Raw genomic sequence first — 15,779 nt, 5'->3', positions numbered from 1 at the left:
TCAAACTTGTATCTACATTATATTTTTGAAAATCTTTACTTACGTAATGTAGGAGACAAACCCTCTACATGAATGTAATATATATTTAGTCATCTACTATAGCTGTGGGAGTTATGGTGTTCCGGGTCACGGTTCAGGCCCCAAAATGGAGATTATTATAGAATTAAATGTTCTTTTGAGGAATTTATCGATGTGTAAACTCTGGACATTTTATTCACAAACCGAATAAAAGTGCGCAACACTTTTATGTTAAGATTGTGAGTAAAATGTCCAGAGTTTACACATCGATAAATTCTTCAAAAAACTTGTTTTAATCTGATAATTCCAATTCGTTCACTGTATCATCAATTTCAAACATTTGAATAGTTTTCCCACTGAGTATCCATGCATTACGTTATTTGTTTTTAGGCACAAATAAGTACATCTTGTTTTCGGATTTATTGATATATCAATTCTCGTTCAAATTTACTTTTACCAATCAAAACAATTGTAATAATAAATGACATCGGTATTATATGGTCATAAATGAATATTCATCAATTAGGTCCAATGTTCATTCTGCAGGATGGGAATAAGTTGGTCATATGTTGAAATTATATTACACCATTTAAAATATTTTCAGACTTGGGAACGCTTAATGTTATGATGCGAAAAGAAAACTGCGTACATTTCCAAGTTTTACAAAATAACAAGAAAGTTGTGCTTATACGTGTATTAGCGAAAATTTTGCATTATAACGCGATATTTATGTGAATATTTGAGAGAGGTTTACGTTATAGTGCGATAGTTACGCATTTATAGGCGAAGACTACGCGTTATAACGCAATTTTCGGAAATGAACTGTCGAATTTTCAAATCAGAAAGGCGGTAAATTCAGGGTGGTATTTTGGTGCAATTTCCACTGTACTCGTTTACATGGGTACATTGGTATTTATTCTCAGATCTGTCGTCAGTGATTGGTCATACGGTATTTATAGATTTATTTGTGGAATTTTCAGACGGAAATGATTGCGTCTCGGGACCGTGTGAACATGGTGGCATTTGTGAGGATTTGTACAGAGATTTTCGTTGTCACTGCTCCGATGCTTTTAATGGGAAACAATGTCAAACAGGTGACGTTATGTTGGTACCTCAGCATGTTGGATTCTGTAACTGTAAATGCTCGCAATGTTCATGTTGATACTTCATATATCTGCAAACAATAAAACAAGATTCATGTATGTGAGGATGAAAACGCGAAATGTACTACCCATAAAAAATAGATTTTAAAAACTACACATAATAAATTTTAAAAACTACAATCCATGTGATTATATACTTAGAATTAATATATATTTGGCAGATGTTGATGAGTGCACTACTTCGGCACCATGTCTTAATGGTGGTAGTTGCGTCAACAACCATGGCTCATTTACATGCATCTGTTTATCAGAGTGGACGGGATCGAAGTGTGAACAGGGTGAGTGATATTCATAGACATGTTGAGTTTATCTGCAGACAATAAAAACAAATTCCACGCATGTTTCTAAGGATGATATTACCAATTGTACTATCCACACAATGGATCTTTAAAACAAACCACACCCTATACGAAGACAATCCTGACTCATTTAATATACAATTGTGTTTGCAGGGTGCATGATGTTCATAAACCTATATAGTTGATCAAAATTGGGCATTGCTAAAGTGCGGAACATAAAATGATTTTAATAATACCTAATTATTTTCAAAATATTAGCGTCAAACGATTTGTGCGTAAAGTTTTTGATCTGAGTTTTGGTCTTTAACCTTTGGCGTTTCAAATAAATATATAGTTTGCCAATACAACCTGCCATTGGGTCACATGCTGTGTGCCAATACAACCTGTCATTGAGTCACATGCTGTGTGACGCGTTTCAATTGTTAGACCGTTATGTACACACTGATTTTGACTGCGAATTAGTCCGTTAACGTGATGGAGATATAGAGATATGGAGGGTATGACCGGTCGACAGGGGATGCTTACTCCTCCTAAGCACCTCATCTCACGTCTGGTATTTCCTGGTGTCCGTATTTGTCCAACTCTTAATTTTGTATTCCTTATGGGAGTTACGAGATTGATTTTCACCTTTTCATTTTGAAAATTATGTTGGTATATTATATTCAGGTGTTGACATTTAAAACAGGGGGTGAATTATGCTTACTTTTAAGTTAATTTTTCCAGATTGGGCAATCCCTACAAAGAAAGAAGAGGTATCTCTAGCAGGTAATTACACTGTACCACTTCTCCTTGCAATAAAATCATTGCCTCTGTTTACATTCCCCTGGATGGGATTCCTTGGCAAAATCTCAAACTCCAGCTTGAGTTTTGTTTTATTTCAACAGTCAAAAGGATTAATTCAGGGTAACTAAAGAAAAGACCTTTGTGGGAGATTAATATTCCGAAAAATAAAAAGAAACAAATTGTTATATATATATAAGTTTGTTTTAGGTATTTTCTGTCGTACGTATAGGTCAATTTTTCATATTATCATTTCGAACGTATAATTCATCATCTCCAATATTGAAATTAACCTTCCATGTTGGCCTAAAGAGCATTGTCCACATTTAATCACCGATTTTGACATGACTTTTGATTTTGAATTCCTTCAAGGCAGGCCTTAATTTTTTGTTTTACATTTTGTTAGGCTACAATCTTAAGAATAGTTTACAATAACATTTTTGTAGGCGCACTCCTGCCTTGGGGTCGAAATTCACGAAACATCGGGGGAAAATTAAAACTGTTCATATTTATATTGGTGTTACTTGTGTATAGAATAGCTCAGCCAATTGCACAGCTGGTAGTATATGCTATGATTATTATTTGCTATGGTTCGATTCCACCTCATCCTACACTTTTCGTATTTTGAACACTCTCTTCATATGTTATATAATATTGCGTATATCTTCTTCATAATCTACTTTGAAAGCATATCCATTCATTATATAAAATCATAAAAAGATATTATACAACCGCAGTCAAGTGAAATTACCTTCGCTGTTGTCGATTTTATTCCAAGGACAATAATCTATTACTCGACTAATCCACACGTGTGTCGAGGAAAAGCATGTCATGTAAGAATATTTCTCATTTGATTAACGTTGACACTTCTAATTCTTTTAGAGAAATAAACGAATTAAACTTTATATCATTTATCCTTATCATCGTGTTATATAGATTTTTCTCATTATATACTAGTAGTCTATTTATCTATTATCCATAGGAATCGGAATCCAAAAATCTTACAGTCCTCCTTTATGTTTTAGTTGTTGTTTCCGGAAACCAGACTTATTATTTAACATGTAACACCTATTGCAACAAGATTCCACAATTTTGAAGGTCGAATTAAAGACCCGTGACTTTCACGTTTAATGTCTGCTGTCTGTGATGGAACGGTTACTTCCTATTTGAACGATATACACATGTGCTATTATACCTGTATGCACTTCTTCTGATTTTAATTTTTAATAAATTCGATCAGTGCATACTATATATTCAAGATTTATTACTGGATTCAGGTACTCTTCACACAATTGCTATGAAAAAATATAGTTCCATTCATGATCAGGAGATACAACATTACAGCAAATGTTTAGAATATCGATGTGTATGTAATACGTAGAAGAAAACAAAATTAACGTCAAATGATTTTAAGAAAATCACTTTTCACCAGAAATGTAAATAAGAAGTATTCATATTCCTACGCTAGCTGCCTCCTCAGTGTATTTCACGAAAATATATAGGTCATTCTTCGATTGACAATTATATTTCTTTCATGATTATTGTTCGTTAATTATCATACAATTTCTTCTGAGAGAGAATGTTAATCATTAATGTGTGTGTGTGTGTGTGTGTTCCTTTCATAAGGATTTCTATGTATAACAGAGCACTTCTGGTAAATGCCGATGAGTTTGACATCGGCATTTGTCTTATACAATACGTACGACTACAAGTTATCAACCGTTATAAACAAGCATGACGCTTTGTCAACACGGCTTCATAGACGCTGGTATTAAATGTAAAACTTATACGGTACCAATTTTGATGCACCAGATGCGCATTTCGACAAATAATGTCTCTTCAGTGATGCTCAACCGAAATGTTTGAAATCCGAAATAACTATGAAGTTTTAGAGCTAAATAAATATATGTAATCGGAGCAGAGGAAAACAACTGAACAGAAAAGAGAATAAATGTGATATCTAAAGGAAAACATGTTACCACTGGTAAAGGTAGTTTTGAAAGACAAAAGGCTATCAAATCATTTTATTAAAGTAATACATACATGTGGGGTTTTCCAACTTCTAAAAATATAACACATGTAAGAAATGTACGAGTGACGAGGTTTTGTTTTTCTTTTTTAAAGGTACTCAACTTATCAACATTTATATTGCAATTTATATGATTTCTGCTTGTTGTCAGTGAACAAAGTAAAGAAACACGTGTAAAATTTTTTTTTTTACATCTGCAATATTCACTACAAGACAGCTCGGTATTGCGTAGATGAGGTACTAGGTGGTACTTTTGCATGGAAAAAAAGTTTACGCAGAAAAGTTTGTTTAAGTATCCTGTTTACGAAATTTTCTGCAATTCAAAATGATTCCCATGTTTTGCTTTTTTCCCCAATATATAAATAACATTTATTAAGGCAATGTATACATTTCTTGTTGAATAAGTGCATAGGTTGTGATCCTCATGTACAAAATTTATGAATTCATAAGGATAAGAAAAAATATAACCATACCAGAGAAAATAAAAAAAAAATAGGAGGGGGGGGGATTAAAGGTTTAGAAATGAGATATTTCTACTATTTTTTATCAAGAAAGGGGACACACATTTGATTCTGGGGTGGGCATTTTTTCAATTAAAAAGAAATAACCTAATTGGGCAATTTATTTTCTAGGAAATAAAATTAGATGGGGAGGGGGATATCATAGTAAATATCTACAAAGTGATTTTCACCTTCTTGAATTTTGAATTACTCTATATATGTATTTTACACTACTATCATACAGCATTATTGGTTGAACACTTTGTAATCTAGGTTACAGATCAAAAATAGTTTTCCAGTTTTTCCAAAGTCTGTCAAATTTCAAAACTTCATATGATATAATTGCTACAAATATTTCAACTTTGTATTTGACAAAAAGATCATGTACAAGCCCAGTAATATGAGGAGTTTGTTTTGAACAATTGAAAATACATTGTTTAGTATACAGTATTATGAAATTAACAACTTTATTACACAAACTGAGAAACGTTTCACCAAAAATAACATTAGTAACATTAAAACCAATTCTCTTTGATGTTTTTCTGATAATATGCATGCTGAGATTATTCCAAAGTAATAGAGTTTCAGAACAAGATATAAACATACGTTGTATTGTTTCTACATTTTCTTTACAAAATGAATAACATTAATCTGAAATTATATTTATTTTCTTGAGGTAATATTTCGTAGGAAAAATCTTCTAAATAATTCGGTATTGCAACCACTAAATTAGGTACCAATGTTTGTTTTAAACCGAACTTTAAACAACTCTTTGATAGAAATATTGCTTTCTAAATACATAGATAATTCCGTGTTCCATTTTAGAATTGATTTTAGTATGAGATCATTACTATTTATCATATCATATAACACTTTGAAAACTTTGTCGTTCAACAGTATAGATTCAAGGTAAAAAGGAATAAATGGTGTACATTTTTAACATCTGCTCTCTTAACAGACATAGTATTTAAAAACTTATAGTACTTGTAATACTGTTGTATTGCATTGTACATACATTTGCTAGTCTAAATTTTTGTGAAAAAAAATCTACGTATTCTTATTCTTCGCCTTCTTCCAACAATAGTCCAGCTGGACATATCATTACTGGTGATGTTCAAATAGTTGAAAATGAGGACATCAAATCACTTAGTTTAAAAGTTCCAAGATACAGAAAACCTCGGTCTTTCAATTGGCGACAGAACTTCATTTCTATTATGACTTCTGTCGAAGATTATGCCAGACGATGGGCTAAATATGAAAAATAAGGACTTGATACATTGTCAGAATGGATTAAAAGCATAAGAGAAATATTAAAATTCCGCATTAGACATATGAAAACAAAATTACGTACCATATATCCTTCGGTGTTTAGTAAACCAGAAGTGATAAAAGAATTAGATAGGTTACAGGAGGAATGTATATTAGTTTCAGTTGACGAAGCTTGCAACATTGTCTTTGTTTGTAAGGCTCATTATTAAACTGTATTTTAAACGCATCACCGTATAATGAGTTATTTTTGAGTATCACATAGTTTGCGAAATTCCCCCAACACACTGCTATTTTTTATTTGCGTAGTTCTTTGTTTGCGATTCTCCAAGTTACAAATTAGACACTTGACATGTTTCAATTTTGTACAGAACAACATTATCGTTATACGCGTGTTGTCACTCAACAAGTTAAACAGGTGCGTGTACAAATTTAAATAGCACTACATCCGAGTTATTCTTATCTTCTGGTTATAATAGCTCTAAAACTTCACTGTTATTTCGGATTTCAAACATTTCGGTTGAGCATCACTGAAGAGACATTATTTGTCGAAATGCGCATCTGGTGCATCAAAATTGGTACCGTATAAGTTTTACATTTTGACCCCTGGGTCGAGGCCTCTGCTGGTGGACTGTTAGTCCCCGAGGGTCTCTACAGCCCAGTAGCTAAGTACTTCGTTACTAGCTTGAAAATACGGATGTATATTTAATTGATGTTATAAAATTTAGAAATTCATTTCAAAATTAAGGATTATCTCCCTCATGCATAGCTCTTATCGTTAGACGAATTTGACTCCACTTTTTTTTGGCACGCTGTTTTTAGCTATAATAGCTCTAACACTTCACTGTTATTTCGGATTTCAAACATTTCGGTTGAGCATCACTGAAGAGACATTATTTGTCGAAATGCGCATCTTGTGCATCAAAATTGGTACCGTATAAGTTTTACATATGGTACACAATCGGTGTAAATTTTGTGCGAATTTAATTGTTTGCGATTCAAAAACACTCGCAACAAAGCGAAAATTCGATTATCGCGAGAGAGAAAAAATACGTTATAAGGTAATTCCACCATTGGTAATCGTACTTATACTCCAACTGTCCTTTCAAACGATGGAATTCTTAAAAACCATGCTTCAGATTTAGACACATTTAATATTCCAGTCAATGGGTCGGATGGATATGAGTTACCACACCTATTCTGGATTCTTAAACTTCATAGAAATCCTTACAAAGATACATTGTTCGATCCATTAAGTGCTCTACCAAGCCCCTATCTTTGCTCCTCATAAAAATATTAACAGCTGTGAAGGAGTAACTTCAAACACACTGTGTGCCTCCATATGTCAAAAGTGGTGTAAATCAAATGTGGATTCTAAAAAATTCTAAAAACCTTTTAGTAACTTTAAAATCGCTGAAGTTTTCTCAAATCAATATCTAAACGTATGACTTTTCAATATTTTACACGACCATTCCTCACGAAAAAATAAAGCCTAGGATTTCTGACATCATAGACAGTTGCTTCTACAACAAAAATGGAAAACGAAAATATCCATATCTAGCGATCAGTCATCCAAACATTACTTTATTAAACACAACTTTGATTCCACACACAAGTACTCTGAAGTTGAAATATACATATGCTGGACTTTCTCATTGACAATATATTCGTGGTCTTTGTTAATCAGGTCTACCAACAGTCTGTTGGAATTCCCATGGGCACAGATTGTGCTCCTTTGTTAGTTGACTTGTTTTTATATTCTAATGAAGCAGAATCTATAGGAACACTTCTATGTGAAAAGAAAAATATCTTGCTATGGCATTCAATTTAACATTTAGATTTATCGACGACGTATTATCCCCGTGAACTCGAGATAAAGGACACCACAGAGTAGTCCACTTCTGCTTCATACTTAGATATTTTCTGGACAGTAGATATTAACGGCAAATTAACGACTCAAATTTATGACAAACGGGATATTTCCAGCTTCTTCATCGTCAACTTTCCACATTTATTTTAAATCGAAACAGGCTACTGACAAACAAGTTGATGGTGCAGGGGTTACCACATTCTCGTTTAAAGTTAGCAATTCGAAAATGCTATGGTCGTTATAACGATCTAGTTTGCTAATAAAACCTATCATCGGGTCAAATGCTGTCTGCCTTATTTCATATATATTGTTAGGCCGGTTTTGGCACATTCATGTTGACTACGAATAACTCTTTTTACCTGATCAAGATATAGGGCTCACGTCGGGTGTGACCGGTCGACAGGCGATGCTTACTCCTCCTAGGTGCCTGATCCTACCTCTGGTATATCCAAGGGTCTGTGTTTATCCCATCTCTATTTGAAGTTGCTTATATGAGTTATGAGATTTATCACACTATTGTTGTCTTCGCCTTTTATTTGAACGTCCTATGGTATTCACTTTTTCACAATGTATGTTGTTGCAGATAGGTAGTAGAGGAAATGCTGTAGAATTTGTAAAACAATTGTTTAGTCTGTTAGCTGGTTGTATCCGCTAGGAAACTGCATATTGTATTGAAATAAACATTGTAAAATTAAAAGAGCAATAATGCTATATTGCATTTCTAATGAATAAAAAATATCAACACATGTCTAAAATAAATTAAAGCTGCACACAGGTGTTGATGGAAAGAGTAGAAATACAATTGAATAAAAGAGATGAAATATCAAAACATTTGCAAGAGTTGAACAATTCAATTAATCGACATGATTTGCAGGAGCTGAATAAATAAAAGTTGAAATATTTTATGATTTGCAAGAGATGAACAATTTTTGCAAGAGTTGACACAATGTATCATTTGCAATTGTAATATGACAACTCTTTAGTTTGCAAGAATGCAATATACTTTTTAAAGAGATGATACTGTAAAATTTAATTCTTGAAATATTTTGCGCGGTATTGGTTTTGACTACATGATTTTTTAAAATCATCATGTGTGGAAACAAATAACTGAAAATGTCAAAAAATTTCAAATATTCTATTTTTTTTTAAAAAAAACCTTCATGAATATAGTGAAATGAATTGCAAAACCGACCTTTTATCTTTATTCAAAAATGAATATTGCATTTGATCCATATTTTTCCTGCTACGAAAATTCAGGTGGTATTTCAGATTTTAAAATAGTGCCATCAGAACGAGGAATTAATGACATGGGAAAAAACTTGATTGCACTAATTAGAATAGTTAAACCAAAGGAAAAAATAAATCCAAAACGAGAAATTTCTTTTCTGAAGGATGTACGGGTAGACAATATGTAGCTAAATCATTGTGTTTCTCGTCAACAAAAGAATAAACACTGCTTAGCTTTAATGCTAATTCCCTAGGTAAAGCGTTCTGGAGTAATTCTAATGATACAGGGTTTTATAAATGTAGATACTGACATATTCTACTCTTGTACATGTAGATAGTTGAAGAATTTATCAAAACAGTTATCCTAAATACAATATTCCTATGTTAATATTAATTACTCTTGCCCTGCCAAGGTCGAAAGGGTTATGGTTTGAATAAATTTGAATCTTCACAAAACATGTATATTTGAAAGCTTTTATGCAAAGTATTTTTAAATTTTGTTGTTTTCCTGGCACTGTGGCTCTTAATGCGAATATTTAATGGTTGAGTAATGAACTTTGGAAAGGGGCATGTCCCATTTCAACAAACACAAGCCCCGTTATCCAAGAATACATCATGGTAAATTTTTCGTTTTTTTAAATTGTCCTACTTAATTTGAAAGTTGAAAATGTGAAAATTTATCTGTCGAAAGAAGACAGAATTTAATTAACAAGCTCGCTTGAGCTCTCAGCTCAGGAAAGCACAAAAAGAAAGTACGAAAAAAAATGCAGGGAGGGGGAAACGTAGCGAGGAGATCCTACGCTACAATTGTAGTAAACAGACTCTAGAATTGCCTGAGATCTCCTCGGGGAAAATTCTACTTTAAATCCAGTTCTCCGTGGGAGAAATTTTAGAATAAATCATGTTTCTCTGGGTGATTTAGGAAGAATCCTCCTGTATAAGACATTAAATGTATTGTTGATGTGGTTTCTTTAAAAAGACTTTAGATTAAAATCATACCTTATTCGAATGTCGCAATATGTTTTGTGAACAATGTATTCTGCGATAGTAGAAATACATTTCTTTTCTCGATTTCAGGTGTTCGCCATTATCCTATCGAGGGAAACACTCTGATGGGAGACGACCAGTCAACGCCTTTTATTGTTTCGCGTGGTATACCGATAGGAAATGACATTTTTTCTAGTGTTTATGTATGTACGTTGTAACAGCAAAGTTTAAATAATACACTATTTCATTATTTATGAGGAATTCATAATTAATTAATTTCATTTTAGTTGAGCACAAATGGACTCGTAACATTCAACAAGTCAGTGACTGCATATCAACCTGCACTCAACTCGTCCTATCCGTTTTTGGCTCCCTACTGGACCAACCTTATTCCTCTTGGGAATGAAGAGGGCAGTTTGTACTACAAAGATTACACAAACACGTCAGTGCTGCTTAGAGCATCTACCGATGTACAAAAGTTCAGCAGAATGACTTCCTTCCAAGCCGAATGGATGTTGGTGGCAACATGGAATAACACGAAGTTTCCCTCTGATTCTGATGTCAGTTTTACTCCTGTGTGGTTTGAAAGCTTACTAGTTTAACTATCCAGTAGGTGTAATGAGTTTTCTTCTGATCGAACTTTGTTCGTCTCTGTCAGTGTATACACTTTCATCTATTTTGCTTTTCAGTCAAGTCTTCTTTGCATAGCTAATAGGCTAATATTGACTCGGAAAACAATAGCGGATAACACGTTCAGAACTGAATAACATGAGTGGAATGTAATGTAGAATGTAGGTTGTATGGAAAATATATCAATTCACCTCAATATCACGATATACCAATGGTTTACAGTACTAGTAATGTTGTGGGAAATCATTTGCAGAAGCGTTGCTCGCTGAGGGAAAAATTGGGATGGATTAGAGAGCTACAGATCCATCACTTGTAAAAACCATCGATTTCAAGCGCAACTTTTTTTTGCACTATTAAGTTCTTAACTCAAACGAACTGCAAAATCGGAGTAGAGCGGCGGGGACAAGACTTATGAGAACCGTGAATAAAATTCGATACTCTAAGTATAGAGCAACAGTAATAATTTTACATTGTTTAACATCCCTCTTGCGAATATTTCATTCATGTGGAGACATCACCATTGTTGGTGAAGAGCTGCAAAAATTAGGCCTATGCTCGTCGCAGGGAGAACTTTATCGTGCCACACCTGCTATGACATCTGCTCTTGATTAAGGAAGGAGTATTGAGGACCTATTCTAAACCGGATCGATATGGACCGCAACAGTATTAAAATATACACTGTAATCAAAGGCAATTCGATTTTGGAACGCAATTCACAGTTCACTATTCGCAATTCAATAGTGAACTGCATTCTAGAACGGAATTTGCAATTCAAATTTCTTTATGCATAAAAAGAACACCAGACTGGAATTATAAGGATGGGGTGATAGTTACCAACTCCAAACACTGCCTCTTAAATGTTTATTCATTACACTTCGGGCTTGGAATCATCGAAGATCCCTACCCTGGGGACTGAAATTTTGGTGTTAAGGTATTAGTGGTCCTCTCCCACCACTGTGAAGGTATGGTGATGGTACTCTTTCTAGTGTCGGAGACCCGCTCCTCCAAATTCTATGCATAACGCTATTACACTTAGTGAATAAACATCGGGCTCGGAATCACCGAAGACCCCTACCCCGGGGAGTAAAATTTTGGGTGTTGGGTATTAGTGGTTCTCTTCCACCACTGTGAAGAGATAGTGATGGTACTCTCTCTTATGCTACGAAGATCAGCTCCTCCAAATTTTATGCATGACGCATTACCCTTAGTGAATAAACATCGGGCTCGGAATCATCGAAGACCCCTACCCGGGGAGTAACACTTTGGGTGTTGGGTAATAGTGGTCTTCTTCCACCACTGTGAAGAGATGGTGATGGTACTCTTTCTAGTTCTGGAGTTTCTACCCTCTAATTTATAAACATAATGCATTACACTTGGTGAATAAACATCGGGCTCGGAATCATCGAAGACCCCTAACCCGGGTACTGAGATTTTGTGGGTAAGGTATTAGTGGTCCAATGCGTTCCAAAATATATTTGCCTGTAATCAATGGGGTTCGAATTTGTTGGCAGCCGAACATTTTGTTTTTGCTTCTTCTTTTTTTTTTTTTTTTTTTTAAATTTAAGCTGTGGGTGTTTGGATAGCTTATGGCTTTAATGAGTGTTTAAAGGATGTCTTTACGCAAATAAAGAGGAAATAATACATCAAGATTGGTTTGAAAATTGTGAGGCGGCTATACAAGAATATACTGCTATTAGACCTCAATCGTGTGCAGTAAAACGTTAAGCTGTGAATCGAAGTTTTTCATACGACGGAATTTGCAACTCTCTAGAACATTTCCTTCTTTCCTTGTGACGAAAAGTCACGTTTTACAGAAAACTCTTAACCTACCTGAAAACAGCTAACAGTCACCCTCTAAATAGGTTAAAATCGCGCACTTCGCATAGTATGTTTACACAAATAACGATCCGTGTGGATACTTCAGGAGAGTTTAAAGATCTTACACCAATTTAGAAAAGCCCGAAATCTTGATCAGGTAAATGGAGTAATCTGTAGTCAGAATCAATGTGCGAAGAAAGGCCTAACAACATTTGATGCGTTAAATTATGAATAAGCGTTGTTAAAGATGCTAAAGATTTTTAATTATCCATTAATCACATTTCTTATCATTAACTGCTGCTTGATTTTGCGTATTGTAACTACTTTTTTCTTCATGCAGGAAATATTCAAAAGTGTTTAGATAAACGTAATTCACATAGGAAGCAAAAATACATAATTGTGCATGTGCCGGTGTTATATAGTAGCCTTTCCCCCTAGCCATCCCCCCCCCCCCCGGAAAAATTGCTACATAGTAGTACCCCCCCCCCCGGAAAAATGGTTATATAGTAGATCTCTCTCCCCCCCCCCCTCCCCACGGAAATGTGGCTATATAGTAGGATTTTCCCCCTTTTATAGCCAGATGACCCCCAGGAAAACCTACTTTATTGTAGATTTTCCCCCTCTTTTCATTCCGGTTACGTTTACGGCGGACCATTACCATACATATTTTTTTCTATTCTGAAATTAATCATTTTCTGGCTATTCATTTCTTTTATCTCCTAAGTGGAGAGTTAATTTCCGAATTCCCTTGATTGGGATTTTTGGAAACATTTATTATTCAACAAATATTGCATTCAGTCGAATGTTATGTAAAACAATCATATGTTTAGAATGTAAAATCAGAATATTTCGTGCTTGTAAAACAGCATATATTTAGGCAACTCAGAATTTGTTAGTTAAACAAATAAGTATTTATCGCATGAGAAATCAAAATTGTCTCTCTCCATTTGATTTTCATACAGATAGTGGAGTAAAACTTTTAAAATTCTATAACTCTGTTGATTGCCTACCTCTGATTCCAAATAGCCGCTACTAAGGAATCAACTCGCTTTCTCGCTAGACATGATTCTTAACACTTCATTGGGATTTTTCAATTGAATTAGTTTTTGAGAGGAACCCCCCCCCCCCCCCAAGTGTTATCGGGTTATTGGTGGATTAATAGATGTGAACATGTTATCGATATATAATCGTAACTATTCCAGGCGGTGCAACTCCCAGCTGTACTCTCAGTACTTTGATTTATACATATTCGTTTACAAAATTTCTCCAAAGATGAATTTATTTTGAATCTGACAGATGGACAATGTCATCATACTTTATTCCCATACCAAGAATATTCTGGAAAGGTTTTGATTTTTAACATGCAGTCCTAAAACGTTTTAGCTCATCTGAGCTGAAAGCTTAAATATTATTCATTTTGCCATCTCAATTTATTACATGTACATGTTCATACATGTATATTACATGTATCTGCTATCCTAAAAGATCCTAGATTGTTTTCAAACATAAAAATGAAGACTCGGGGTAATATTTCGTACATCTTGTATCAAACTCTTTTGCGCAGTACCCCCCCCCCCCCCTTTCCTATGGAATTTTGAAATTTCCATTTTTACTATATATTATATTTGCACCCAAAAAATGTTGGGAAAATTGGGTCTATACCTAAAATATTTGGACCCCCCTGGAAATATTACCTGGATACATCCCTGACTTGGGTTGGTTTCGTTTCGTTCCTACGTAGGCCTAGGCTCGTTTCAATTTCGTTTCGTGGTTTTACAGGTGCCCTAATGATCAGCTATACAAACGGAAAAACAAAATGACCAAAGTGTCAAAAGAACGGCCTAAAACCATTTGTTTCATCTAAAAATTCGAAGTAAACATGTTTAGACAATAATGATAATGCATTGTACATTCGTTATTTCAAAACCTTGAAAATGAATCCTCATGAGAATATAAAAGGTACGTAAAATGATGGTACATACAATCTTTCTTTTTGTACAATGCCTTTAGTTCCGCAGTTCAGACTGTTTGTTACCATGGTTATTAGGAATCATTTTCTTTCTTTATTGTTGTTCTTACTTAGAAGTTTTTCTTAATACATGAACAAATTCTTTGCTAATACACACTTCTACTTCACAAATGATGTGTTAGTAAAGCGTAGATGAAATGCAGTCATTTACAACTTGCGTATCCATACCGAGGCCCGTAGAATTTGTCCATTCATGATCAAAATTCTAATAATTATATGCGTTTTTCATCATATGTGTTTAAACATGGATATAACATTAGAAATACCAACAAATTAAATTAATATTGTACACGTACTCTCTAAATTGTACTCGAAAATACAAGTACTCTCTCTCTCTCTCTAAATATATATGGGTGGAGTGGTGGGTGTGGGTGTGTTTGCTTATACATGTGTACTATAGGATGAATTTAACTGTTGGTTTTTTTTTATTTCGTATGTTTTATACTTTCTCAGTAATACCGTAAAGCATATCTCTAAGATGAAACCGCCTTTATTTTTGCATTATTAAAAAAAATTCCCTAGAAAAACACACCTATCAATCCTACAGACAGTACCGTCTCGATAGCCGTGACAAATTCGCAATTAGGACGTAAAAGCTCCAGTCACACCGAGCTTACCACCAAGATTCCACTCAGTTACGAATGGGAATGTCAGGAATAATAAACAAATCGCAGAAAAAACGCATGATTAATCGCAGAGGTATTACACTGTGCGTTTTTTCTCCGATTTGTTTATTATTCCTGACATTCCCATTCGTAACTGAGTGGAATCTTGGTGGTAAGCTCGGTGTAACTGGAGCTTTTACGTCCTAATTGCGAATTTGACACGGCTATCGAGACGGTACTGTCTGTTTATGAAGGAACCACACATAGCTGTAGTAGTAAGGATTTCTTTTATCATTCAAACACTTACTGTGACCTCGGGTTTTATGCCTTATTCAAACACCCGAGACTTTCACTTCTAGTGTCAGGTGCTTGAAAGTAAAATCGCACTACTTATCTTAAACGTCCTAGATTTGACGCTGGGCTTGGTTTAGGAATCAAACGAGGGATTTCTTTAGAAAATATATCCAGCTGAGATGTAACGTTACAAATTTTCAAAACGAGGTTTTGAAAAGTAGTGTGACACAACTTTAAAGTTGGAGCAATTATCATTTTCCATCA

General features: G+C 34.4%; 1 protein-coding gene across 1 annotated transcript in view; it reads left to right on the top strand.

Annotated features, from left to right (window-relative positions):
* Positions 1-15,779, top strand: part of LOC125671829 (uncharacterized) — a 76,176-nt gene that overhangs the window by 20,744 nt on the left and 39,653 nt on the right. The window contains exons 7-11 of the mRNA XM_048907768.2: positions 999-1,112; positions 1,343-1,459; positions 2,204-2,245; positions 10,230-10,342; positions 10,427-10,699. Of these exons, the coding sequence (XP_048763725.2) occupies positions 999-1,112; positions 1,343-1,459; positions 2,204-2,245; positions 10,230-10,342; positions 10,427-10,699 (659 nt within the window). The remainder of the gene's footprint in view (positions 1-998; positions 1,113-1,342; positions 1,460-2,203; positions 2,246-10,229; positions 10,343-10,426; positions 10,700-15,779) is intronic.

This window comes from Ostrea edulis, chromosome 4 (genome assembly GCF_947568905.1).
Source record: "Ostrea edulis chromosome 4, xbOstEdul1.1, whole genome shotgun sequence".
Lineage (NCBI taxonomy): Eukaryota > Metazoa > Mollusca > Bivalvia > Ostreida > Ostreidae > Ostrea > Ostrea edulis.
This window is presented reverse-complemented; position numbering and strand designations above follow the sequence as displayed.